This window comes from Cydia strobilella, chromosome 4 (genome assembly GCF_947568885.1).
Source record: "Cydia strobilella chromosome 4, ilCydStro3.1, whole genome shotgun sequence".
Taxonomy (NCBI): Eukaryota; Metazoa; Arthropoda; class Insecta; order Lepidoptera; family Tortricidae; genus Cydia; species Cydia strobilella.
The window spans coordinates 15,185,158-15,213,056 of NC_086044.1; the positions used below are offsets into that span (position 1 = coordinate 15,185,158).

Consider the following 27,899-nt stretch of genomic DNA (forward strand, 5'->3'; position numbering starts at 1 on the left):
TATCTATTATAGTTTTCGTGAGAATGTCAAAAAACCACCAACGGGGACACATTTCAAGGTGAGAGGGGGGTGTAGCGTCAGGTGGGGGGAGGGGGAGAGTGGTGAATTTTAAAGAGTACACCTAGATGTATCATGCCACACAGGTTTGAAAATTTTATTAATTTGTTAGTCTGAAAACATATAATAACTCTATTATACTATCCACATGCTGGAAACCACTGCCAACCGCAGCCATATTTGAGGAGTGTCCTTTCAAAAGGGCTTAATTTTGTATGGTGTTCATAGAGAAATAAGCCCTTTTGAAAAGACTCTCCTCAAATAGATCCGCTTGGCGAGGAATAGAAGCCACCAGAGGAAACTTTAACATAAGGACATGATGTCACGATCGTCAGCATTGAGGGAACGACTGAAGAAGAACAAAAAAAATAATAATATTTACAAACTCGTTTAATTTGATTTATTACATTAAACTATGGTACAGATATAACAAAAGTGGGCTGATAATACCCATCAGGTCCGAGAGCATGTCGTTGAGATAAATGAATTTCACTCAACTCCATTACACCAAATTCGTAATCACCGAATTTTCTAAGTATCTCCGATCCATCGAAGGATTCTCTTTTCCTTGAAGAACCGAGGTCTTGGGAGGATTCATTTCTGTACTTCGAATTCAGCAATGTTACGTGTAGTTTTACATTAATTGGGTCCCAGTCTTCTTTCTTCATTAAACCTAGAAAACAATTAGAGAGCAAAGTTTTTTTTGCTGTCAATACCAATTTTGAGCAAAGCAAGCAAAATAATGTACAATTGGGGACCTTGGCGGTGAACCACCCTAAGGGCAAAAATCGTGTAAACGTCATGCGGCGATAGCATAAAAGTGATGACCAATAGCATGGCATTTAAAAATGTAGGTGTTGAAAAAAAAAGGTTAGCTCAGGTAAAGTTCATTGCCGTTCATTGTCTTTGTGACGTCCGGCATTTACAAACTAAGATGAGTAATCCAAAATGCATCCTAATTACTTAATTAGTTATCTTTAAACACATAAACATTTAAACCTTCAGAAGGGTCATTTTTTTTATAAACATTTGTATTTTGTATTTATATTTTTTTGGGTAGGCGAAGCTTAGCCTAAACAACAACTAATAAACTGTCCTTACTACCTATTGCTTGTCTCATTACCTGCTTTAACCCTTTTAATATTATAAGAACTGTAAAAACTGTAACTTACCTATAGTGGAAGAGCGGTATTCTCTTAATACAAGTATTTACAATACTTAAAAAGAGATACTAGCCCAATTACCGAAACATTGTATGCTACCAAATAAAATAATTTTAATTTAATTTTAATTTAAGATTATTTTTTTTTTTTTTTTTTTTTAATTTATTTTCAAAAAAGTATAACACATTTTAAACTTATACAAGTTTCGCCAAACTTGCGTTTAACGGCGAAATGGTGCACTCATAAGTTATCTCTATGGGAGGCGGAGTTTAGCTCGCTCGTAAGGTTTGAGGTAATTTTTTTTCTGAACTGGTTCATCGCCAATGTCCCCGATAGTAGAATAGGACCACGAGCGCAGCGAGTAATTCCAATTTAGAATCTTGAGCGAAGCGAGGTGTTGGCATCGAGGCACAGGGGGCCAATGACTATGCTCTCGTGGGCGTACAACGATTCACGTTTCACCTCAGCAAAAAATACGATATTTAGAGTCTGTGCGGAAAGAGAAGAGTCGTGAAATATAAGGCCTCATAAGCACGACCGCTTTTACAACGCGCGTTAAAAAAGCGTTTGAATTGAATGACACAAATGAATAACCGTGTATTTATTCACACGACCGCGATAGCGCTTTTTTATCGTTCTTGGATTTTCGACTTTGAGCTATGGCCGTTAAAACGAATTTAGCGTACAGAACTCCTAACGTAACGCGACACTTTTTAAACTCTCGTGTGTATGAGGCCTAACTAAGGGAACCAATACATTTTATGACTCATCTCTTTCCGCACAGACTAAAAGTTGCGCCACATTAAAAAGTTACTTATTAATTTTATGAGGGGCATTCCACGAGAATGTCCCCTACGAAATGCTTGTGCCTTGTATGGCAGCTACTTCAATCAAATCCGTAAAGCTCGAGAATATACTGCCAATGTGTTAACAAAGTCATGAATTATTATTATTACCAGACCCAATTAGTATCATTTTCTCAGCCTTTTCAGAACTATTAGAAGAACGGCGTTTCGTAAGGGACATTCTCGTGAAATGCACCATGATAAATCAACAAACTAAATTTTTCGCGCAGCAAACTACACTTGATTGCGGTGTCAAGTTGAAATTTTATTAGGTGGTGTGTATATTAGGTTTGGTATAGGTATATATAGGTACATATCAAGCGCGTGCCAATTGCTAGTTTACACCTATAAAATTGTAACATTATAAAACCTGCCTCCTTTATATTTACCTTCCCGACTGAAGTAAGCTACCACTTCATTAGCTAGCTGTTGGAGGACACCAGACGTTTCAAATTCGAATTCTTCAACATTAGCATAGAGAACATTTATATCTTTAGGGTCATCATTCATATAGGACAAACCTTTTACCCTAATTTTTAAAGGCAAGTGTCCTTGAAGAAGAGGCCTGAAAGATAGGTGTATTATTATTTAGGTTGGAACCCATTCATAAATCCATATAGGGAGCGTGCATGGACTATAGGGGGCATGGGGCAGCCGTCAGATTTTTGGCGCGAGTCGTAAATGTGAAGTTTATGCTTCCGATGTAGCCCACAAGATGGCAGAACCTCCACCGCGCACGGTCCTTATTTTTATTATAAATGCGAAAGTTGCTCTGTTTGTCAGTTGCCATTTTATGAACCGGTTTTGATGACATTTAGTTACATAACATGTTACAACATAAAGCATAGTAGGCAAGTTTTGTAATGGAATGAAATGAAAAACTTTATGTCAGGCAACTAGTCGCCCATAGATAAATACCTTAAAAACTAGCATAGGTACATATTAAAAACGAACAAAACACATTATGGTTGCGATGTATTAGTACTCGCAGTCACAGGGTAATAACAGACCCGAGAATTGTATGACCTAGTTTATAACAAATAAAGTAAAATTTGAATATTACTAAATGTATATAGAAAGCCTAAAATGAAACTAACATTATAACTTTCTCCTTAGCCTCTGTAAGAAGTTTGGAAGCAAAAGTCCTCTCCTCACTATCCATCAAGCACATAACTCCCATTGTTAAATGAACTTTGTTAGGCTGGATAAAGATGGAGTCTTCTACCCCGCGACTTGGGCACTCGCGGAGAACAAGTTCCTGAAAAATAATAGTGATGTTGTTTGATAAAAATACAGATAAACTGACACGCACGGTAACAGCCCAATATTAACCTTTTCGACGCCGTGTCAAACACAAAAGCTGTCACTCGGACGCCACGTCACCGAAATGTTAAAACTGAAATTGAACTTTATGTGACATGACACGTAACAAATTTTGATTTCCATACAAACTTTCAACCCCTTTTTCACCACCTTTGGGGATGAATTTTGAAAAACGCTGAAATTAGATTTCTCGTATTTTAATAATCTATCTTTTTACGAAGTTTCAAATTGCTAGCTTAAAATAAAACTTGAATCCCATACAAACTTTCATCCCCTTTATAACCCCTTTTAATTAACCCCTCCCCTTTTTCTCAAAATCGCTTCTTATCTCTTGTACACATATAGGCAGAGAGAATCATACTGTGTATTACACTAGTAAGAAAAGGATGAGCATAGAAAGAAAAGGAAAAGGATAAGTAACCCAACCCAAAAGAAAAGGATGAATGAGTATAGTTTTTTTTGTTCTTATTTACTGACAATTTGGTTTGACCAACTATAGATAACAAGTTACAATTACAAAGCATAGGCGAGTTTTGTAATAACTCACCCGAGAATTTTAGGTATGTGATGGACCATCACTGATGGTACTATGATAAAAGTTATTTTAATTATAACAAATAAATGTTGGCCTTACTAATCTTACTATATGGACATGGACATACCTACATACATAAATAAAAACTATTAATTATGTGTTAATGAAGCAAATTTTTAATTTGTTTTTGTGAAGTTCTTTGATATAAAAACCCACGACGATGGTGGCGTGTGTATATTTATTTTTAATAAGTCTTAGTACAATAAATATGTTTAGAAGTATATTCACGTTTTATTTGACATGAATGTTTTTCATAAGAATATTGCCGCCATGGCAACAATTGCCATAGAGGGTCTTCTAAAGAATAAGAAGGTATGTTTAGGTAGAACATACTTCACAGTTTTCATGCTTATCAGCATACGTAAAAAACGAGATCTAACTAAAGATACCTATTTAAACTGGTGAATTGGCAGAATTACCTTAAATTGTATGAATCTGTTCAGAATATCAGGCTTATTCATGGGTATTGATATGAAATGAGTAGGCTTCTGTTTCATTCGGGATGACAACACTATCATATTAATTCGCCGTCTGGCAGTCTTTACACTCTGAAACAAATATTATCTTATAGAAGTAAACTATCAAAAATTAGAAAAAGTATATAATTGTTTGTCTGTAACTTTTAGGATGTTTTAGATTAGGTACTTGTGATGTAAATTATATTATTACCACATAATTTATAGTGATTAGTCATTAAATGTGACGTTTTCAACCAAAAGGTACCACATTGTCGGTTGTCGATAATGTTGATTTCTAATTGAAGCTATATGGAAATAGCGCCTTACTGACAAGCGACAATAAGTACCCTTTTGGTTGAAAATGGCACAAATTAGGATTGTGTATGTATGTATATAGACAAATTAGGATATACATATAATTATGAACAGATAAAAAGAAACTTTTAAGATAGAACTGTTCAGATGCATACATACATACATACATACATATAATCACGCCTATTTCCCGGAGGGGTAGGCAGAGACCACGGATTTCCACTTGCTACCTGACATACCTCTTTCGCTTTCTTCACTTTCATAACATTCCTCATACACGCTCGCCGGTTTAGGGTGCTCTTGACCTGGCCTTTCTTTAGGATTTCCCCGATCTGATCAGAGAAAGTCCGCCGAGGTCTGCCCCTTCCAACTCCCGTTTCTACCTCTCCCATATACACTCTCTTTGTTAGCCTTCTTTCACTCATTCTTTCCACGTGTCCAAACCATCTCAACATACCTTTCTCAATTTTTGTCACTACTACTTGTTCAGATGCAATTTGACAAAAAGGAGACAAGTATTAATAGTTTTACGAAATTATGATAACAAATATGTAAAATACATAATAAATATATATGTAAATATATCTTTATTTCGTGTTTCAACTTATTTAGTTTTAAAACCTTACAGTAGCACTAGGGCCAAGAATAGTGATATCACCATCTTTGCCTTGCCTCGGTATTCTGATTTCTGTTTTAGTCTCATGTTCAATTCTGCTTTTTGTATATCCTTTCCTCCCAATTATTGAACCAAGGTAATGTCTGTGAATAAGATACAATGAAAAATTTAATAAACCCATTGGTTACATAAGTATCACTTTCATCACTGTACAATGAACAAGTTTGGAAACAAATCAAATTATTTTATTAAATATTTTGATTTGTGTTTTTTAAGTAGTCACACTACTATATATAAATTAAAAACTGTAATAGATGTCATATATTAAAGAAAAAGTGACTAAGCCCTCCAGTGGTGAAGGCCGGATTCGAACCGGCGTCTTTAGCTATCGCGGCTAAAGACGCTCGAATCCGGCCTTCACCACTGGAGGGCTTCGTCACTTTTTCTTTAATATATGACATCTATTACAGTTTTTTTCACTGTACAATGAGTTTAAAATTTCAATTTCTACTGCAGTCGGCTATATTGTTTCAAAAGTTTGCCGACCCCAGGATTTAGGTCAATCTAATCACATTGATAATTTAAGTTTAACAATGAGTTTAGGCCTATGAGGCCTATGTCCAGCAGTGGACGTCCTCTGGCTGATATGATGATGATGAATGAGTTTAGATCGGCCTAGGGCCCTAGATGACAACACATAAGATGATCTTAATACTCACTTAGAAACGTGGAAACTTGTACTATATCTAGAATCATCCAGCTCCACTACTTCCATATTGTCATCGTCATCATTCTCATCACTGTCCTTGTAAATAGTATCTGAAATTCAGAAAAAGGCAATTATTTATCAACTTATAGTTTACTTCATGTATGTAACTGATGTTTGTAGTTTATGTAAGGTATTTGCTGACAGTATGTTAACAAGTGGGGTACTTGTAGGCTTAACAATGCTTAACACTATTACTGTCAGCGAAAGAGTTAAAAATTAAATAAATAATAATAGCCCAGCAATAAGGTGTACGTCCTTCCAACTAGAAGTCACGATTTTAAACTTTCACGATTTTTACACATCATTTAATTGTAAAACGGGACTTAATCGCGTATTTCAGTTTTAAGATTCACTTCCGAGGTTTCAAGATCGGATTAAATAAGCGATTAAGTCCCGTTTTACAATTTAATAATAGAAGTCACGTATTTGATCCTCACTCATACCAATGAGTATCTTCAAACCCACATCTGAAATATCATTTGATACATACCAGCTACGTTTTTATTATTATTATTATTTATTTGATACACTAGCAGCTCTTGGAGCTGATGCGTGATACGTTTTGGTGAAGGAAAACTTTGCGAGAAAAAAGACTAATTAAAAATTCATGTAGCACTAGCAGTTACTTTTGTAAAAACTAGTGTTACTAGTGCCTAAACAAATTCTTGGGATTATATTGCCGAGCGAATCTCAAGCTGCCATAATGAGCTGTGACAAAACAGCAGATAGTAATAGGAAGATTTTGATACAAATAAAATATATATGCCGCAGATTTTCCTAAATTAACAAAAATAAATGCATCACAAAATTCACAAACAAAAAACAAAATTCGAAAAAATAAACTTAATTTGGAGCTACAATACCACATGCCATCTATTTACGCCTTTAATATAGGATTTATAGGTATGACAATGTAACTTTGTTCCTTGCTTAGAAATGATAATATAATGTCGTAAGTTTTATTACCGTTTTCATATAAATCGTGTTCTTGAAAGGTACTTATATCAACAAATGTATCAGTGTTCCTGTAACACCTTCCGTCTATCCACACCAGCTCCGGTTTTAGAACATTGTAAGACATATTTATTTCGTGAATAGTGAATTGTTGTTTTATGTACTTTTTTGTGGGCAGAAATAAATACTTTCTTAAAGCATAAAATATATGATATATGTTTATTTTATTTATAACAGTAACCAAAGCACTATGAGCACAGTCTGACTTTATTTTTCTGTCAAATTGACATTGTGTTTGCGTTCAGAAATTAGAATTTTAAGTGAATTAGGTATACACCAAAGAGAATTGAATGTATACACAATACACAATCCATACACTATGGCGCACCAAGGTCGCGGTGCGGTGCGGTAGTATGTTAAACTTGTTAAAGCCGTTAATGGGGTTGGCCGGTCGAAATAATTAGCAGATGGCGCCAGCATAGCTTGCCCTGTCAATCCCTAGAATTGTGTCAAATGTTTGTTTTTTTAACGTCCTGGATGCCAGCCCTAAGCCAAATCTCATAGAAAAAGGGGCAAGCTATGATGGCGCCATCTCTGCAAACCTTTGACAGTTGCCAATCCCATTGCACACGGAGTATGTAACTACCACATGTCAGTGCTTGCGCTTACGCAAGTTATAGCTGGTCAAGCAAATCTTGTCAGTAGAAAAAGGCGGCAAATTTAAAAAATCTAGGCGCGAAGGGATGTCGTCCGTCCCATAGAAAATTTGAATTTTGCGCCTTTTTCTACTGACAAGATTTGCTTGACCGTCTAATAATGCGTCTATATATTGCGTTTATCGCGCAGCTTTACACTATGTTGTCTCGTTATTATATATACATATTAAGGAAAGAGAAACGCAAAAAAGAATGAGGTGTTATTACTTATTAAAGAATGGAAACCAAAGAATATAAATGGAAACGCGCATGCGGCACCCAAATAGTGCCATGCTTTGTCCTTATCACCGACCGGGTGGCAACATAGGTAGGAGGCGATGGCAAAATACAGAAAATAAGTGAAAGAGAAAAAATCCTATGCTGCCCAAATTTTATATGAATATTCTTTCTCTTACCCCCGGTCGCTCGGTGGCGCATCTATAACTACTTGTATATACTATGTCTATGATATAACCACTACGTCCAAAGAAACTAATTTTAACACAGAATAACTAACTCTAATCGCTTACTATAGTTTGACTAGTGAGTCGTGTCATCAGTCGTGAGTCGTGACCTATATGTTTATATACCTAATAAAAGTAGCCAGATTTATTTAAAAAGCAGAAATTTAATGATACATGTAAACATGTAATATCACGGGCATCACGGCGGACGGGCACGGCGTATATGACGTAACAAATCTAGTTCTGACGAGTTTTACTGCGCTACTAATGTATATTTATTATTTATGAAGTCTCAAGTCAGTATGATAAGATAAATCGATTTGTAATGTAACCAGCGTATCATGTTGGATATGAGTTATAACTGTTTAATATCTACTCTTAAACGTACTTACCAATTTACTTTTCTATGTTAATCATCTATTTAATTATCACTACTTCAATTAAGTTGTGACGGTGTAATTAAATGTGACATGGTCAAAAATGTATCATAACTATGAATATCAATACGCTGCAATACAAAATAGGGAAAATGGTAAGTCTATCTATTTATCACAGGTTTCATTTCATCATAATTTTTATATAATAAGTGGCATGCTAGTAAGTAAATAGGTATAATTGTTCACTGTTAAGGTTTTAAATGTAAATCTATATATATAAACGTAAAAGGCCTGACTGACTGACTGACTGACTCACTTAAATCAACGCCCAGCCCAAACAGCTGAATTTTTCACAATAGGTAGTTTTTATAACGTTAGTATCCACTAAGAAGGGGTTTTTCAAAATTCATCCCCTAAGGTGGTGAAAAAGGGGTTGAAAGTTTGTATGGAAATCATAATTTTTTTTTTGAGTGCGGGACTTGAAACTTCGTATGAAGGCATATTCTTCTTCTTCCTGCCCTTATCCCACGTTATGTGGGGTCGGCACAACATGTTTTTCTCTTCCATTCTCCTCTATCTTTCGTCACCTCAGCACTCACTCCTTTCTTTCTCATATCCTCTTTCACACAATCCATCCATCGCTTTTTGGGTCTACCATACGCTCTCCGTCCATCAACATTCATCCCTAACATTCTTTTGCCTATATGGCATTCATCCCTCCTCATCACATGCCCATACCACGCTAACCTACTACTTCTACTTCTTATCTTCTCCGTTACTGGTGCTACTTTCAAACTTCCCCTAATATACTCATTCTTGATCCGATCCTTTCTCGTCACTCCACACATCCATCTCAACATTCTCATTTCCTCTGCGTGCACTCTTCTTTCATCCGTCACTTTCATCGCCCAGCAATCTGATCCATACATTACAACAGGTCTCACGATCGTCCTGTAAATTTTCCCCTTAAGTTTAAGAGGCATTCGTGGATCGCAAGTTGTTCCAGAGACCTGTCGCCATTTCATCCATCCCGCATTTATTCTATTTTTCACGTCACGGTCTATGCGTCCGTCGCCCTGGATCAATGACCCAAGGTACCGGAAGTCGGGGCAGACTGGTAGGGATACACCATCTAAGGCAATATGGGAAAAACTGGATAGACCACCGAAATCGCAGAACATGTGCTCCGTTTTGGTTCTGCTTATGTTCGTATGAAGGCATATTATTAAAAGAAAAGAAAAGTGATTTCAGCGTTTTTAAAAATTCATCCCCTAAATGGGTTAAAAAAGGGTTGAAAGTTTGAATACATTACAAATATTTTGAAACTTCCTAGAAAGGCATAGTAGCCGATTACAAAAAAGTAATATTGACGTTTTTGAAAATTCAACCCCTAAGGGGGTTAAAAAGTGGTTGAAAGTTTTTATGGAGATCAAATATTTTTGTAAGTGTGGGACTTGAATCTTTGTATAAAGGCATATTATTAGAATACAAGAAAAGTAATTTCAGCGTTTTTAAAAATTCATTCCTTAAAAGGGTTAAAAAGGGGTTGTAAATTTGTATAGATTCCAAATTATATTTTAAGCTAAGAGTTTGAAACTTCGTAAAAAGGTATTTCATTAAAAGAGAAGAGCTAATTTCAGCGTTTTTGAAAATTCATCCCTTAAGGTGGTGAAAAAGGGGTAGAAAGTTTGTATAGAGGTCAAACATTTTTTTAAGGCATGTTATTAGAATACAAGAAAAGTGATTTCAGCGTTTTTAAAAATTCATTCCCTAAAGTGGTTAAAAAGGGGTTGAAAGTTTGTCGTGGTCCTAATTTTATTTTAAGCTAGGTACTTGAAACTTCATAGAAAGATATATAATTAAAAGAGAAAAAAACTTATTTCAGCATTATTGAAAATTCATCCCCCAAGGTGGTAAAAATGGGGTTGAAAGTTTGTATGGAGATCAAATATTTTTTTGAGTGCGGGACTTAAATCTTTGTATAAAGGCATATTATTAAAATACAAGAAAAGTAATTTAAGCGTTTTTAAAGGGGTTGAATGTGAATCTATTACAAATGCTTTGAAACTTCTTAGAAAGGCATTGTATAAGATTCCAAAAAATATATTTTAGGTAACGTTCTTAAAAATTCAACCCCTAAAAGGGTTAAAAAGCGGATGTAAGTTTATATGTGGTACAAATTTTCTTTTAAGCTAGGAACTTGAAACTTGGTAAAAAGGGCATTATATTAAAATAGACGAAAACTGATTATTTACACCGTTTTTGAAAAGTTTGTATTAATAGTTTCGGGAGCGAATATTTTTTTAAATAGTGGACTTTAGTGGAGGTTTTAAATGTAAATCTATATATAATTTTTTTCAGTTAGATTCTTGAAACTTCGTAGTTTGTGAAAGACAAATTTCATGCGTTGTATAATTATTAACAAATGATTAACCGTCCCTACTGATACCTATCTTTTGCTGCATAATGTTCTATATTATGGTCATGTAGAATATGTATAACCACCAACATACAAATCCACGCGTACGAAGTCGCGGGCAACAGCTAGTCTATATATATAAACGTAAAAGTCCTGACTGACTGACTGACTGACTGACTCACTTAAATCAACGCCCAGCCCAAACCGTTGGACCTAGAGAGCTGAATTTTTCACAATAGGTAGTTTTTATAACGTTAGTATCCACTAAGAAGGGGTTTTTCAAAATTCATCCCCTAAGGTGGTGAAAAAGGGGTTGAAAGTTTGTATGGAAATCATAATTTTTTTTTGAGTGCGGGACTTGAAACTTCGTATGAAGGCATATTATTAAAATAAAAGAAAAGTGATTTCAGCGTTTTTAAAAATTCATCCCCTAAATGGGTTAAAAAAGGGTTGAAAGTTTGAATACATTACATACAATAGTTTCGGGAGCGAATATTTTTTTTAAATAGTGGACTTGTAAATCTTCTAAGAGGGTCGAGCGGGATTATATCGGGAACAATTTTTTTCAGTTAGCGTCTTGAAACTTCGTAGTTTGTGAAAGACAAATTTAATGCGTTGTATAATTATTAACAAATGATTACCGTCCCTACTAATATCTTTTGCTGCATAATGTTCTACATTATGCTCATGTAGAATATATAACCACCAACATACAAATCCACGCGTACGAAGTCGCGGGCAACAGCTAGTATAATCATACGAATTAACAAGTGCGACAGAGAGGCAACACGTCGAACGTGGTTCGCGGCAGGCCCTCAGTTTCCGTCCACTTGACGGAGTTGCCACAAAGAATTGCGTATAATTTGAATATAAACTTACCACACAATTTTGGACGTATTACAATCAAATTACAATCCTTAATGTCTAAACAATAGATATATCTACATAAAAATGATATTTCGCAAGTAGCCAATTAAAAATAAAACATATTAGTTGCAGCTTCGCATCCGTAACTTTCAGAGGTCATAAAATAAAACCAAGAAAAAAAGTTTAGGCGGGAAATTTCATGGTAAGTTTATTAACTATTCTAGCCAAAGAGTATATAACCACTGTCAACACTATACTCTTTGACTGTCAAGTCACTTGGTCACTTGACTCAAGTGACAAGTCAAAAACTGTCAATGTCAAAACTTAAAACTTCAACAAAAGAACTGCGATTTGCAATATCAATATTTGTATTTTTCGACAGTTGTACAAAATAAAAAGTTGATAACGATCCGACATTAATAGACACTAGTTGGTAAACGACGAGTAATGATAGTTCTATTGTATAAAGTATTATTTACAAAATGTTCAGGTTAATCAGGTAATTCCTGTAATCAGTCAAAAGATAACCGAAGACGATGATCAATCTCATTAAGTACTTCACTGTTTAAGATAAGAATGATCAACTGGGACAATTAGCTATATACTGTCCTGGCAAAAATATTCTAGCATTGGATTAGCGTAGTTAGTAAGTAAATTTTATGTTTAAATTAATCACTCATATTATTGTTACTTTTTGCTATGTGTAAACATTGGGCGATTATCCCATTAAATAAATATAAATCCCATTGGTCGCTACACAGCCCCAATCTTATTATTATATTATCATTCAAATCTAGGAATACTGGTACTACCTGTCAAATACCAAACCACCCAAACTACCAAAACATAGGGCTTTTACTTTTTTTATTATTCCTGTTTGGGGACTGTCTTAATAAACTGTTTTGAGAGGATTATTGATTTTGATTTATTGTAGATTAATTCACTATTTTTGTTTATTTTTTTTTTTCAATTTGAGATCTGAGAGATAAATGTTAATCTTACCCCCTATGAATGCAAACCTGTTATGGTTAGTTGCACACTTTTTTTTAATGCAATCAAAAATCGTATTTAATGTTACTAAGGGGTCTAACTCAATTAAATTTCATTATTTTACCTATTTTTCGATGTTTCAGCCAAGTTGCAATAGCTGTGGTCACGGAAGACCAGTAACATTAATTATGTGTACAAAACGCGAGAGTTTAGTGTTATATTAAAAATATTATTTTGTGAAATAGCAAAGCAATATTAATTATATATTGTGCACTTCTGCAAAATAAGGCCTGATTCCATAAACTAAATCTTATTTCAACATTTAATTAGTACAGTCGCACACTCTATCACTTAAACAATGGAGGTGTGTTCAGATATTTGTGAGCGCCTTGGCCGCTCCGATAATCTGATGGCGACTGTACATCTCAGTGATGTGATTTTGCTAATACCTGCCTATGTAAACATAACTAATTTTGTTTGATTTAAGTGTTCATGGTACTTAAATATTTGTCTTTTACAGGTGGCAGTAAAATGCATGGTTCCTGCAGAGTTGTTACATTTTGTCTTCTGACTACAGTTTTGCCTACAATCCTTATAATCATACCACTTTATTTAAGAAATATGAGATATGCTGATGTTATGTACAAGATATCTGATTCAGATGTCATCCAGATTCACAAAGGACAATCATCAGTGTTTTGTAAAACACATTCCTTAAAAATGAACACCACATTTAATGCATTCCAAATGACTGGCAAACCTGCCCTGTCCATAGAAAACAAGAAACACATAAGACTTAAGAAATCGTTGACTCTTCCTGATGACACTCTGGAGTACTGGGGGTTTTACCTCTTCAAAGGAGCTTCCGTTGAACTTGAAGCATGTTCCAGGTATGAGGGATCTAAAATATTAGTTGTGAAAGGTGATAATATACTAAATACGTGTGGTATTTTAGAAGGGAATAAATACAAGAAAGATGCTCCTCACATTGACAATCAGGAGCATGTGATAGTCACCTTAGCAAATCCTGGTGAAAAGAAGGAACACCCAGAAGATTCTGTATCAATAAAAAATAACTTGGAGCAAAGCAACCAGGGGGAAGAAAACAAAGTAATAAAAAATATAAATAAGACTGATAGTGTTCAAAGTAATCTAGAACACAATAACGTGACAATGTTAAATAGTTTACGATTTAAAAGGAATACAAAGCCAGTACATCAGCCCAAAACTGTCCTTGATGCTGGAATTCATCACGGCGGAAATGCATTCAACAGCACAGATGGACACCAAGATAAGTCTGTTTCTAGCTTTGAAATGAGTTTACACGAGTGTTATGATAATAACATTATTATCAACCGTGAACTGCCATACCAAGCTGTTTGTAACAGTACAAAATACTTTGGGAAAGCTACTACTTTAAAAGTTACCCATGATATACTATTAGATGGATATTACTATTATATATTCTATAGTGACAATGACTTTGTCAAAAATAATATTCATGTGATTTTTGATATTTATAAACCCACTTTTTTGTACACTAACATGTCAGAATCAAAGGTATGTATTAATAAAACAGAGTGTATATTTGACATAGAATTTTTTAGTGATGAACTAGTAATTGTAGAAGTACCTACAAAGGATGGATTATCTTATGATGATAATGCATCTATTTTGACTTCTGTTTGTCACCCAAGAATGTCTGTATATATATTTTTTCCAGTGACTGTCCTTATGTTGATAATTTTATTTGCATTTTTATGATACATATTTTTAGTTTTGGCATATTATCTCATAGTGAAAACGAACATTTCCAAAAATGTGATATTAATTTATTAGACGTTAATGTTACTTATATTAAGTTTACTTGTGATGTGATAGTTGCACTAATAGTAATATGATCCGTGCCCTTGCTTGATATCGTGCACTAGTTTGATGTCATATGTAGGTAGTAAAATATCTCATAATTTATCAACCAAACAAAATAATACCATACCAAGCTAACTGTAACTTAAATGACTAATGACTATGAGTGTGCAGTTACACTGTTACAAGCTGCTATAAATGATCTATGTATTGTATATATGTAAATATTACTTGTTATTAAAAAATATTACTTGTTGCGTCAAAAATAGGTGTTTTTATTAATATTATACTAATTATCATCTTATCTACTTGCAGCTGCGACTTAATTATGTAGGTATTAGATAAAATTACATTGGTTCAAATCACCAGCCTCGGTAGAAGAATGGAAGTCGTATAATAGAACAATTGAATCCCCTATTATGACCCAGCTAAATTTAAACTCACTACAGGGGAGTACTGAAACATTTTTTTTTTTGTTTTTTTTTTTTTTTCAAAAACCTATCATGTGTGGTATCATACGAAACGGCTTTTTGAGGCGATTCTCAAAATATACCACGTCATTACATTTCAGCCATTTTTTTTAATTAATAAAAACAAAAATTTTTTTTCCATACAAAATTAATGTTTTAGCACTCCCCTCCTAAGGGAAATTTTTTTAGGAACTGCGGGTCAAAAATTTAGTTTTGACCTCTAGTATGCGTCTGCCAAACGGCTAACCTGTACATTGATTTGCGGTTTTTCTTTGAAATTGGGGTCGAGCGGCGTCCACTACTAGTAGAAGGTACGGCCAAGCGCATAAATATGTAAACAATTATCTTATTCCCTATATATGTATAACGGTGAAAAAGTATATACCTACATAGTATATCATGACCTTAACTGTAACTATCCCTAGTGAAATATAAAACCAAGTTTCCTTTGAGGACAATCTCAAAGGACATACCTATACCTACTACAATGTCGTTATGTATAATTGCGAAAGCTGTTACCTCATTGGCGGCGCATCAGGACATGCGAGCGAGTTAGCGTATGCATGACTTTATAGCGCTTTGTCGCTCGCACACCTTCGCCGTATTCCGTATCACAGTGTAAAAAGTAACAGTGGACCGACGCCTTTGATGTTTACGTAAATGCCGACACCGGCCAAGAACAGGGCTGTCACAGACTTTTACACAACTACCTAAAATAATATTTGACAATTAAAAAGACACGCTAGCCCTGTAAGTAGTACCGAGCTACTAACAATGGCGATGTATGCAGCTCGGGTGCGCGCGACCCACCCCTCGACTCTGCACGATTTCTGTTTAGACGGCTTCGTCGAATGACTGTATTGTTTTATCCTCCTGACGACCGGCGTCCTACACGTCGTACATAGGCCCCAAGCAAGTTGTGACTTTTTGTCAACTTGACAGAGTTGATTTTAAACTAGCAAATTTCAAAAGCCGTTCGTCAGGAGGTTAAAGACTGTATTGTTGTATTGTATGAATCCCACCTATAATATTTTTTACATAGCTTGGGTACGATGACAGCTGTCATCTTCATAAAATTATAACCATGAAGTTATACCCTAAACAGGAGCGAGCTGTCACTTTTATTGCCATACTAAATTGAACCTTATCACCGAGCCAGAAAGGTGTTCGTACCAGACTAGAGAAAACGGTCCACATGAGATAGCAAAAGTGGGTCGCGGTGTCCCACTCGCACATGTTGCCAATGTTAAAAACATACCATTTTGGTAGTATTTATATCAATAACTACTAAAATTAAATACCTTTTTATATTATTTAAGTGCTAAATTCAGAGTGCGGTTCTGATATATTTTACGTAATTTGTAAATAGTTATAATGTCAATATCATTAACTGACATGTGCACAACAAAAAATACATTAATTTTAATATGGTAGACATTGTAGTAACTTTGAATATTAATTGGTATCCCCAACTTGATAAAGAAATTTTCAAAATACATGAATGGCGGCGCTCAAGATTTATTTGCGAAATAAAGTAGAAAATGGGTAAAAGATGTTGTGTGAAAGGTTGCAGAAGTGAAAGTTTTGTTGATTGTGGTATATCTTTTCACAGGTAAGCCTCAACTATTAAAGTTTACGATAAAAATACAAGAAAACATTGTCAAACTCATTAGGGTGACTATGATGTCGGCACGATGTGAATCGGCCTTACAGAGTTCTTATTACCTACGTACTTACTTAATGTAAAAATAAGTTTACCTAAATAGGTATATCTTTATTTCGGCATGTTTAATTATTTGGTTGATAGATAGATAGATAAATGATTTATTTGTGCACGTAATGAGAGCTATATAATTGCCAAAATTTAAATCCAAAATCCTTAAATATTACAGACACATTTATACATAATATTCTATATAAGTTGAACACACATTTCCGTCAGTACACAAAGGCGGCAAATAAAAAAAAAATGGTGCAATTAACTACGATGACGCTTAAAGAATAGCTGAAGTGTGCAAAAGAGAAGCCATTACGTATATGAACATACCATGAGTGCGAAAAGGCAGACTACAAATGAAAAAAACGTGACCATTTTAGGGTTCCGTACCCAAAGGGTAAAAACGGGACCCTATCACAAAGACTCCGCTGTCCGTCTGTCTGTAATCAGTAACAGCTTTTATAACGACTAAATTAAGTAAGGTTTTGTGAAGCGTTTTACAGAGGAGAAAAAAAACTATATCCATTCTCTCTGACTTCCTATGCATGAATGAAAAAAGATCTTGGCCAAACTATACATTCCAACTTATCCTAATATCCCACATACATATGACTTATGGTCACCCTAATTAGAAAGAGATGCAACCGCCCACTTTGACTTCTCATGTGGACACACTTTTTGGCCCGTGTACTCCATCCGGTTTATTAAAATCTAAATCCGTGATTATAACCTAACGCAGTGTTGTATTGAGATGACAGCTCTCACCGTACCCAAGCTAAGTGAAAAATACTAGTCTGAGCAAAGCTAACTCGCTAGCGATTTTGACAGCGATTCTCCGTTTCTATTTTAAAGTCATGATGTCATAGAAGTAAAAATAACACCTGCAGTCTGTGCTGCCAAAATCTGTGCATAGTTAGCTTTTGTCTTTTCTACTCAGCTTTTCTCGCTTATAAACCGAAATAAATGTCATATACTAAGAAAAAGTGACCAAGGCATCCAGTGCCCCAGGCTGAAATCGAACCAGTGTCCTCGATCTGCTATCGCGGCAGGTGCCTGTGCCATCCGGCCACCGGGCCACGGCGGCGTAGGTCGAATTTTTCCAAGTATATGCACTTCGCACTTCTTACTGAAGACTATGGCGCCCCCTGGCCATCCTTAAGGTAGAACAGTTCGACCTTCTAACTGAATCATCCATGTGATTCCGAGCTAGCGAGAGAGATGGCGCTGCCAATCAATACTGTTATGGCTCCACTACACGATGGCCCAGCGTAGGCCAGTCCAAGGGACGCAGCTATGCGGTGGAATGAGATAGCAATATCACTTGCTTTCTCCAACGCATAAATGCGTCCCTTGGACTGGCCATCGTGTAGAAGAGCCATTACAAGTATTAGGACAAATTAAATTATTGGTGTTTCTACTTGTAATAAAAACAAATTAAAATATTTTCTGAAAATAATTTAATTGTTCTAATACCTCCACACTCGTGCTCGAATCCGCGAACGCGAGTGTGGAGTCTAGTTCACTAATCAGCGAAATCGACTCCGCGCCGCGTAGTCTGACTCTGGAGCGAGCTTAACAGTATTTTCTCGCTTAAGCTCCCTCCACACTCGTGCGCGAATCGCTCAGCGAAATTGACTCTTCGCGGCTCCGCGCCGCGTAGTCTGGAGCGGCTTTCTAAGATTGAGGCTTGTATGTAATACGTTATGGGAATGAATAACTGGAGATTCTGGAGCATCTCGCTTGCCTGTTTTTGTAGAATTGTACAGTCGCCATCAGATATACGTATAGGTCTTTTTCGTGCACATTTGTGGAATATTAAGTTAGCCATTCGTCGAATACTTAATTTGCCAAAATAGATACTTGTCCATTGAACATTTCCTTCTTACCCCGAGTCGACGGAGCCCCGCTACGCGGGCTCCTATTTCTCGGCGGTTTGCCCTTCGGGCATCTAAAGCAACCTAACGAACCTAACCTACCTATTGATTTAGCGTGACGTCCGTGAAAACATTACACTTTGGGGAAAAGGCGTAGGTAGGTAGGTTAGGTAGCTTCAGATGCCCGAAGGGCAAACTGCCCAGAAAAAGGAGCCCCGCGGAGCGGAGCTCCGTCTATTTAAGATGTGAAGTAAATGTTTTTTGAAAAGAAACAGTGTGGTGGGGTTTCGTACGTTACTTTAAACTGTAGTTGTGTTATAAGGAATAGTAAGAGAGCACATTAGTTGTGCCATTAGGAATACATATTTTTGATGGCACAACTAGTTGTGCATACGTAGTTGGTCCATGTGGAAAGCCTGGATTATGTTTGGAGAGTTGAAAATTTGTTAGTCCCTTTGCCTTTTGACCTGTTTGTTTCTAGGGAATTGCTTAGGAAGCGATTCTTCATCTTTAGTTGCTAACATAATTGAAGAGTTGTCAAATGGTACACTCGCAGCGTCAAATATATTGTAGCAACCAAAGTAGTCAAATAGTTCGGTACACCATATATTTAGTACGGTGACTACGGTGTACCGAACTATTTGGCCACTGACTGCTACAGAGTGACGCTGAGTGTAGAGAATGATACGGATGAATTGAATAATTCGGTTCAGCGAGATCTGAACTATTTTCAGCCCAACGATTATTCATATTTGTCTAGGTCGTTTTATAAACTAATCAAGTATTACTAAGCTGATATTTTGTAAATATGTATTTTACCTGAATTAAATCAAGTATGCTGATTACTTATGTGTTTTCTCATTAGGACATTAATCAAAGTAAAAAGGAACCTTAATCGCCATCGCGATAAAAGACTATTGTTTAAAAACAAAATTTATTCCAAAAATATAAATAAAATCGAAATGAATGTAAAAACCATAGTAGAAATGCAATAGCAATAGGGAATTTAGGATACAATAAGGACCCGTTAATAGAAAGTAATGAACTTATAGAGGAAATTTTGATTTATTATTTCCACATAGATGTGTCCAAAGTGCGTTTCATAACAGGTTCAGTAGGCAGATCTTCTGGAAAACAAAATTAAATCGTATTTGAGTACAATATATAGAAATTAAGGTTCCGATCGGGAATGGAGCGCTACATTTTCAAGTACATCAATAACAACAATTACGATATTTCATATATTTATTATCGTATTACAAAAACAGTTACCATATTATGTACAATTGAAAAAAAAGTTACAATACATTGTTTCTTTCTTCTAGTACTTTTGTGATTAAAATAGCCTCTCCAGTACCCGATGAGACCTCTCCGCAGGCTGCGGGGAGGCCTGCGCGGAACGGGGGCCATCCGGCCGGGCCGGGCTTAGTCTATATATATTAAACTTATATTGATACGTCTATTATACTATTATACGTTCATTAAATTAACTAAAACGCAAGTGACGGTCCAAATTAAATGAGTTCCAATAAAAAAATCGGCACAGCAGTAGTTAGGAGGCTCCTCCTAATACTCACACCTTATATATATCGCAATAGAATGCAGGACACAAAGTATGAACCGGGGATTGGTGGCACCTCAGATGAGGTTGGCCACGTCGCTCGGCATTTCCGTAATAGTCGTGTGGTAGAAGTCCTCGATGTCCTTCAGCGCCCTCTTGTCTGATTCAGTAACAAAGTTGATGGCAATTCCTTTACGGCCGAAACGTCCACCTCGTCCAATTCTGAAATTAATATGCAATGATCAAGTTCCACAATCACAACTAGGTTTCGTCACAAAAATTTAAAAATAAATGTGTTGTATTGTTCTCGAGCACAACTAATATTGTATTAACAGCAACAGCAAATTGACTATTGGCAGGTTTGTGACTACAATATTTAGTCATTTAATAGTTGCTACTGACATCAAACATTGCGATTGGAAATCGCAACTTGTTAAAACAAACTTTTGTGCCTATTCTCAGGTAATATTTGTTCAAATAATTTAAACAACGCATAATCGCGTGCGAAATATGTGAGTTAGTCACAGTGGTACATACCGATGGATGTAGTTTTCGCGGTTGGTGGGAAGATCATAATTGATGACGCAGGAGACCTGCTGCACGTCGATGCCGCGAGCCAGCAGGTCGGTGGTGATGAGCACGCGCGACGAGCCCGTGCGGAACTGCCGCATGATCACCTCGCGCTCGCGCTGGTCCATGTCGCCGTGCATGGCCGACACCGTGAAGTCACGCTCGTGCATGGACTCGGTCAGCCAGTCTACCTGCAAAAGTTTATCATATTGGGTTAAATATAGCAATGGATAAAAATGGACAGTAAAGGCATAGCCACATGTTTATACTTTTTCTCCTTTGTCATTGTAATGAGATGACAATGTCGTTTAGCCTTAATTTTCAGTTGAAGGTTAGAAGCCCAGTGAAAGTTTATTGAATACACATGGTGGGTAAAAAATAAGTGCATTGCCGTTGCCAGGGAGGTTTTGGGATTATACTGAGCACCTTTTACAATGGGACCAACCCTGAAATCGCGAAAAAAGTTTGGCTGTTTTGGCTGGACCGTTTTCTATGGCAGGGTAATTTTTTTTCGCGATTTCGTGATTGGTCCCATAGTAAAAGTTGCTCAGTATAATCCCTAAACCTCCCTGGCAACGGGAATGCACTTATTTTTTAGCCACCCTTTTTTTAAATGTATTATGGTGTTTTCGACATATCATATTGTACAACTTGAATTATATTCTTATAGTGCTATGTGATTTGGTAAAGTCCTTGAACGAGATTGAAAACATAGAGCAACGGGAAGCTCGTCTAGCTTCAAGAAGAAAGGACTTGCCACTGACTGTCAGATCAAATCTCAAGGTATTTAAGCACTCAGCAGGTCACCAGGCTATTGTCCTATTTAACAAATTGCCAATTGATTTGAAGTCGCTCACAAATGCCAACTTGTTCAAAAAGAAATTAAAAGCTTTTCTACTAAAGAAATGCTTCTATTCAGTAGAGAAATATTTATTGGATGACGATACAAGATATTAGTTAATTATGCTAGTTTTGTATACAATAGACATATATGACATTATTTATATTAATTGTATTCGCACTTGTAATTGTAATAATATGTTGATAATGAATAAGTTGAAAATGAAATGTATGTAATTAATTAAAATAATGAGCATGGATTATTATATAATATTTAATTTTAACTATTTAATGTATTTTTTTAAATTAGGTTAAGTTAATTATAATAGAAATTCAAACACAATGTTTATTGTTATACTGAATAAATATATATATTCAGTTACAAAAGATTGGAAAAAATCGAGCATGCTCAGTAAAACAATCATGGACTTGGAAAATTTTAAGTAATATACTAATATAGGTACGAAATAAAATGCGCAAGTTTATGGAATGCCCCTTAGTAAATTATATTAATCTCCAGCTTAGTGACGATTGTTAAATGCGACTTTTTTATTTAGAAATATATTAACTATGAAAACTTTTCTGATGTAAATGATCTCTTTAACATGGAAAACTATCAGTAGCCAGGAATAGATGAAAATGCAACTGCATGTAGCAATAAATGATTGGTTGTTAATATTTTAGCTCTTATATGAACTGAAATCAAATTCATATAACATACAGTTTAGGGGGTTTATATATAAATAACATACCTTGCGACGGGTATTGCAGAAAATAACAGCCTGAGCGATGGAGAGAGTATCATACAGATCGCACAGGGTCTCCAATTTCCACTCTTCCATTTCAATGGAGATAAAGAACTGCTTAATACCTTCTAGGGTAAGCTGAAAACAAAATGGATAGATTATGTAAGCGGATCTTTGTAGCACCCTCCAGTTTACCTAAGCGTGTCTTTTAGGCCTTTGTAGTTTTTCCTGTTACGAGTTGCATTGGCAACATTTTATAAGATAGTTTATTGGCAAAGTTTACTTCTGTTAGGTAGCAATAATTTAAAATGACACTCCTGGGTGAAGATTACAAATAGGGCTGCTTGAAATATTCTGCCACTATATACAAATTTACCGTAAAACGAACACAACCTAAACAATAAATAAAAAAATTGACTTATTATGGGTTATGAAATAACTGAAACTTTATGTTCCGCTTTCTGTAAGGTCAAAATAGGCTGACAGATTATTGACTATTATCGTTTATCAAAATCCATACTAATATTATAAATGCGAAAGTGTGTTTGTCTGTCTGTTACCTCTTCACGGTTAAACCGCTGAACCGATTTAGTTGAAATTTGGTATAGATATAGTTTGAGTCTCGGGGAAGGACCTGGTAGTTATTATCCCTAGAAGTCATTATTTAAGGGAGTGAAAAAAGGGGGGGGGGGGGGGCGAGTTTGTATGGGGAATCGATAAAAAGCAGATTGGATAGAAAATAAGCTACCCAAATTAATAACTCCACCCACGCAGACGAAGTCGCGGGCAAAAGCTAGTATTTTTATAAACCAGAACAACGAACAAGTCTGTCAATGTCTTTTTTTGTTCAATCAACACTAGGTTTAAACAGCAAAATTATCATGCTTATGACTAGACATAGAGATTTTTCTACTACGAACATCATGTTGTTAGTGGTTGACAAAATAAAAACATCGACAATCCTATTATCCTTAAGTACCCCTTCAACGGAACCAATCAATATCCATATTTTTGCCATGCACCCAAAAAAGTTAGTTATTTAAAGTTTATATGTTTTTACTTCGGAATGGTGTCAATGTTGATACCATAAATGAGTTCAGCACCCCCGATTTATACGAAAACGATACCAAACCCGGCCTAGCAGCTTCACTGATATAGACAATCAAGATAAAAGTGAGACCCTAAATAAACCTTCAAGAGCAGATATCTCAAAAACTATACAAGATATCGAAAAACTTGACTTAATCAAACTTGTAACAAATTAAATCACTTTTCATTTTGTATAAGTGGCCATGTCGCTCAGACGCATAGTTTCCGAGATATAATCGAAAAACCGAAAAATGGAACCTTCAAACCCCACTCTCCCCCCCCCCCCCCCCCCCAGCACCAGGGTTACGGCCGGGGACTTTTGATATGTTCACCTCCTAACTAGTCCAAACAAAGCTACGAAGTCAAAAATTATGTTCCAAGCATTTCCCTCTATAACTTTTTATTGGGCATGCATTTCCTGTCCTAATAAGAACGCGATCTAAGTTCAAGCGCAAAGTCAGCCTGCTCCTATAATTTAATTACCTATATTGTAGCTTCATTTCTTTTGTACTGTTTATTTAATGCAATTTGGGCCGAACTCGATAAACCTATTTTAGTGTTTATGTAGGTACCTACTTAAGATGTGATACGAGTAAATATCGTTATTGTTAAGTTTTAGTATAAGTAAGGACATCTGTTTAAGTTCCGATTACAGTGCTGTACTAAAATTACTGTCTGAACCCCAAAATAACTAACTCTCCAATGGTCCTTTTTGCGGATGATAGCACCGCTATTTTTACTGGTAAAAGTTTGAATAATTATGACATTGATATTAATTTTGAAATGAGTAATGCTTTAGAATGTATTGTAAAGTGGCTTAATGAAAACAATCTAAAAATAAATATTGATAAAACAAAGATAATGAATTTTAGACAAAGGAAGAATGAACTGGAAGATTTAGATGTCAAATATAGGGGGCAACAACTTGTAGAAGTCTACAACGCAACATTTTTAGGATTGGTTTTAGACAGCAACATGAATTGGAAAGGTCAGATTGATAATTTATGTTAAAAGTTAAGTTGTTAACTTGTTACTCCTATGCACTGTATATGCTAAATAAAGTAGCTAGCCAATCTGTTGTGTTAACCGCTTATCATGCATATGTATCTTCTAGACTCCAATATGGCATAATTTTTTGGGGGAATTCGACTGACTCAGAAAAAATGCCTTAGAGCGACTCATCATCTACTGCCCACAGTATCATGTAAGCCATATTTCGTAAATTTAAAAATATTGACTCTTCCCTGTATATACATTTATGAAATAGTAATATTTGTGAAAAAACATCCAGATATATTTCAATGTCTTAACAGTCAACGTTTGCAACACATGGTCTGTGCACATCCATCAAGAACTGCTCTCTTGTCGAAAAGCATTCTCGGTATGGCTCCTAGAGTATATAATAAATTACCTGAACATATAAGGAAAGTGTGTGACATTGGTATATTTAAAAAATCTGTCAAAGAATTTTTGGTTAGGAAGGCTTTCTACTCCTGTAATGAATTTCTAATTGAAAACATGTACTGATTATTATATAATTATTCTTGAATGGAAAATGTGACATGTGTTACCTATAATGAAAAAACTTATTACGACTTTTATATAATTGTTAAGAAATATTACTGGACATTTAAGGTAATTGCTTGTTTGACATACACACTGATTGTAAATATTAATTTAGTGCATGGTGCATGCTAATTGCTATTAGCTAACAAACAGAATTTCGTATGCCCTTGGGTACGACATAGTGGAACAATTTTTCTTTTTTACCATCATATGCAATATTATGTTGTGTACACCTATGATCGACGAATAAATAATTTGTTTGTTTGTTTGAAATCCTAGTGGGAATTGTGTTAGGATGTAGACTAAATTTATCATTTTATAATCTTATCTATGTATTGTACCTGTTCTGCTGTTGTGTATTGTGCTTGCCGGTATCTGTTTTTTCCCCAATAAAGAAAAAAAAATAGAAGCCTAAGCTACAGTTGAAATATAAAAATGCAACTTACCTCCTCTTTCTGCACAAGAATACGAATTGGCTCTCTCATGAAGCATCGAGATACTTCCAACACATCATCAGGCATGGTAGCCGACAGTAGGATAACTTGGACATCAGCCGACAGCATCTTGAATACATCATGGATCTGGTCTTTGAAACTGAAAATTAAAAATATAGGAATAAGCCTATGGAGACCTCGAACAAGATGGGAGGATGAACTCAAACTCACAGCGGGCCCGAACTGGAGAAGAGTGGCCCACAACAGACCTCAATGGAAAGAGCTAGAGGTGGCCTTTGCCAAGCGGCACACCGAGCTACAGGACATACTCTAGCTCAGAATAAAAAGGTTAGATAGATAGAATAAGCCTATGAAACATAAGGCTGTGTACTCTCTCTCTTTTTAGCCCTTTTCTACCCGTCTGGCCTCCTTCATTTTGCGCCATTTGTCACAATTCTGTGCAACCTGTGCAGCCACTTCTTCCCTGCAGTTCTTTTGATGCCATTGTCCCAATGCATCTGGGGTCTACTTTGAGGACGCTCTTCCCCCCATGGATGCCACTCGAGTAGTCGATTCCTCCACGAATCGGTCTTTCATGCTATATGTTTAAGGCTGTGTACTATGTTTAGAGAATGTAAACACAATTACTAAAAAGTATTTAATGTTAAAGTGCTTCACACACACACCTTAATTCAATAACTGACAACAGGTTTGCAGCTATACCATCTCACTTCTATGTATTGCTGCGTCCCTGTCATCAGTTACTGAATTAAGTAAGGTGTGTGAAGCATTTTACTTGCACGCTTTAAGAATTATGCTAATGCAAGCATGTCTCATAATCACAAATTTAGGTTAATGAGAGCAAATATGTATGACTCACCCTCGGGACAACATTTCATCAGCTTCATCAAGCACAAACAGCTTAATGGTGTTAGCACGGAGGGCACGGCGGGTAATCATGTCATAGACGCGTCCAGGGGTACCCACCACCACGTGAACACCACCTTCCAGCTGACGAATATCCTCACGCACATTGGTGCCTCCAATGCAAGCGTGGCATTTAGCGTTCAAGTGATCACCAAGAGCTATTACCACCTAGAATTATTTTAACTTGTTAATAATATAAAATCACAAACAATATTAACCACAACACGCAATGTCACTCAAAAATTTAAAGTCGATTTACTAACCTTTTGGATCTGCTGAGCTAACTCTCTGGTCGGCGCCAGAATTAGAGCTTGGCATTCACGAATACTAGTATCAATATGTTGCAAAATTGAAATGGAGAATGTTGCAGTTTTCCCAGTTCCAGACTGGGCCTGAGCTATAACGTCGCGTCCTTGAATACAAGGCATAATAGCGCGTTGCTGGATTGCAGATGGTTTTTCGAAACCATAAGCGTAAATTCCTCGTAATAACTCTTCCTTCAAATTCATGTCATCAAAGCTTTCCACGACTTGATGCCAATTTGTGTCCAATGCTCCTTCGGGCTCCATGCCCGGAGGCCCATCGTAACTGACTGGTTCCTTAGATGGCCCATTCTTTGAATCCTCCGGCCAATCTTCTGATCTGTGAAGTAGACGAGTGTTTATGTTTATGGTGTGGTAGGAACATTATAGAGAAATCAATCTCAGTCTACGTAATTGAAATAGGGACTATGAATAAGTAAAAATCATTAAAATTTCGCATCAGTTGTGCTTCTGTCAAAATGGCATTTTGTCGTTGGTCTGAGCCCAAGACGAGTATAAAATATAAAAATAGCTGCAAAATTGCAATTAATTTATATATCTTAGATATGTCTAAAACAGAGGAACAAATTACATTACACACGTGCACTATGCTTAATTTATAATACATGTTCTCCTGCCAGCGCCATGTTGGCAATCGGCGAACACGAAGGGGCGAAGTATTGAATAATTTTGTAAAAACTATGCATGTACTAATACATGATACAATTAGACATTGAAAACCGCATGTTGTTACTTTGATAATTAAACAAATAAAGCCCAAATTAACTCAGAAAGTACTCTTACCTTCTTTCAGGTGAATAAGACATGTTCCAATCGCGGTAGCTGAACGGAAAAGAACTAGCAAGGTCAAGTTGAGTTTGATGAACAGAGTTTTTTTTAAATATTTAATAATCAAGAGTTTAGATAGTCGCTAATGTTAAATATATTTTTATAATATTTTTATAGGATTTATTACGGCCTTTAAATTTTGAAAACGTGCTGTATCTCGAAAAGACGAGTAATTTTTTAT

The 27,899-nt window shown here is 35.8% G+C and overlaps 3 protein-coding genes across 8 annotated transcripts; 1 reads left to right on the forward strand and 2 right to left on the reverse strand.

The window, feature by feature from the left end:
• Positions 1–429: 429 nt before the first annotated feature.
• On the reverse strand, positions 430–7,336 carry LOC134740661 (activating signal cointegrator 1 complex subunit 1-like). Its single transcript, XM_063673210.1, has 7 exons — positions 7,108–7,336; positions 6,092–6,191; positions 5,383–5,515; positions 4,403–4,531; positions 3,163–3,323; positions 2,455–2,630; positions 430–730 (listed from the first exon to the last, which is right to left on the reverse strand). The coding sequence occupies exons 1-7, from the start codon at positions 7,220–7,222 to the stop codon at positions 471–473; spliced, it is 1,074 nt and encodes a 357-aa protein (XP_063529280.1). The 5' UTR covers positions 7,223–7,336; the 3' UTR covers positions 430–470.
• Positions 7,337–8,572: 1,236 nt separating this feature from the next.
• LOC134740660 (uncharacterized) lies at positions 8,573–15,041 on the forward strand. Of its 3 annotated transcripts, none has more exons than XM_063673206.1 (2): positions 8,573–8,786; positions 13,428–15,041. In XM_063673206.1, exons 1-2 carry the CDS (start codon positions 8,735–8,737, stop codon positions 14,669–14,671), a joined length of 1,296 nt encoding a protein of 431 aa, XP_063529276.1. In that variant the 5' UTR covers positions 8,573–8,734; the 3' UTR covers positions 14,672–15,041. The 3 variants fall into 3 exon arrangements, with proteins under 3 accessions (XP_063529276.1, XP_063529278.1, XP_063529277.1); XM_063673208.1 differs by lacking the exon at positions 8,573–8,786 and adding an exon at positions 12,272–12,567; XM_063673207.1 differs by lacking the exon at positions 8,573–8,786 and adding an exon at positions 12,273–12,563.
• Positions 15,042–19,880: 4,839 nt separating this feature from the next.
• On the reverse strand, positions 19,881–27,830 carry LOC134740662 (eukaryotic initiation factor 4A). Of its 4 annotated transcripts, none has more exons than XR_010127827.1 (8): positions 27,674–27,830; positions 26,831–27,209; positions 26,521–26,735; positions 25,653–25,800; positions 22,558–22,689; positions 20,933–21,156; positions 20,412–20,617; positions 19,881–19,958 (listed from the first exon to the last, which is right to left on the reverse strand). XR_010127827.1 is itself a non-coding variant. In XM_063673211.1 (7 exons), the coding sequence occupies exons 1-7, from the start codon at positions 27,694–27,696 to the stop codon at positions 20,473–20,475; spliced, it is 1,266 nt and encodes a 421-aa protein (XP_063529281.1). In that variant the 5' UTR covers positions 27,697–27,830; the 3' UTR covers positions 20,062–20,472. The 4 variants fall into 4 exon arrangements, 1 of the variants encoding a protein (XP_063529281.1); XR_010127826.1 differs by having other exon boundaries at positions 19,881–19,961; XR_010127825.1 differs by having other exon boundaries at positions 20,408–20,617.
• Positions 27,831–27,899: the final 69 nt, after the last annotated feature.

What these genes read in the sequence shown, in the direction of transcription:
- LOC134740661 (XM_063673210.1), bottom strand. Translation starts at nt 7,222, where the DNA reads ATGTCTTACAATGTTCTAAAACCGGAGCTGGTGTGGATAGACGGAAGG. An exon ending in TTCTTGGCCCTAGTGCTACT is followed by an intron (nt 4,532 to 5,382) that starts GTAAGGTTTTAA and finishes TATTTGTTTCAG; the next exon opens with AGTGTAAAGACTGCCAGACG. An exon ending in AGCTTACTTCAGTCGGGAAG is followed by an intron (nt 731 to 2,454) that starts GTAAATATAAAG and finishes ATTGTTTTCTAG; the next exon opens with GTTTAATGAAGAAAGAAGAC.
- LOC134740660 (XM_063673206.1), top strand. Translation starts at nt 8,735, where the DNA reads ATGTATCATAACTATGAATATCAATACGCTGCAATACAAAATAGGGAA. An exon ending in AATACAAAATAGGGAAAATG is followed by an intron (nt 8,787 to 13,427) that starts GTAAGTCTATCT and finishes TGTCTTTTACAG; the next exon opens with GTGGCAGTAAAATGCATGGT.
- LOC134740662 (XM_063673211.1), bottom strand. Translation starts at nt 27,696, where the DNA reads ATGTCTTATTCACCTGAAAGAAG. An exon ending in TCTTATTCACCTGAAAGAAG is followed by an intron (nt 27,210 to 27,673) that starts GTAAGAGTACTT and finishes TCTACTTCACAG; the next exon opens with ATCAGAAGATTGGCCGGAGG. An exon ending in TCTGCAATACCCGTCGCAAG is followed by an intron (nt 21,157 to 22,557) that starts GTATGTTATTTA and finishes AAACTTTTGCAG; the next exon opens with GTAGACTGGCTGACCGAGTC.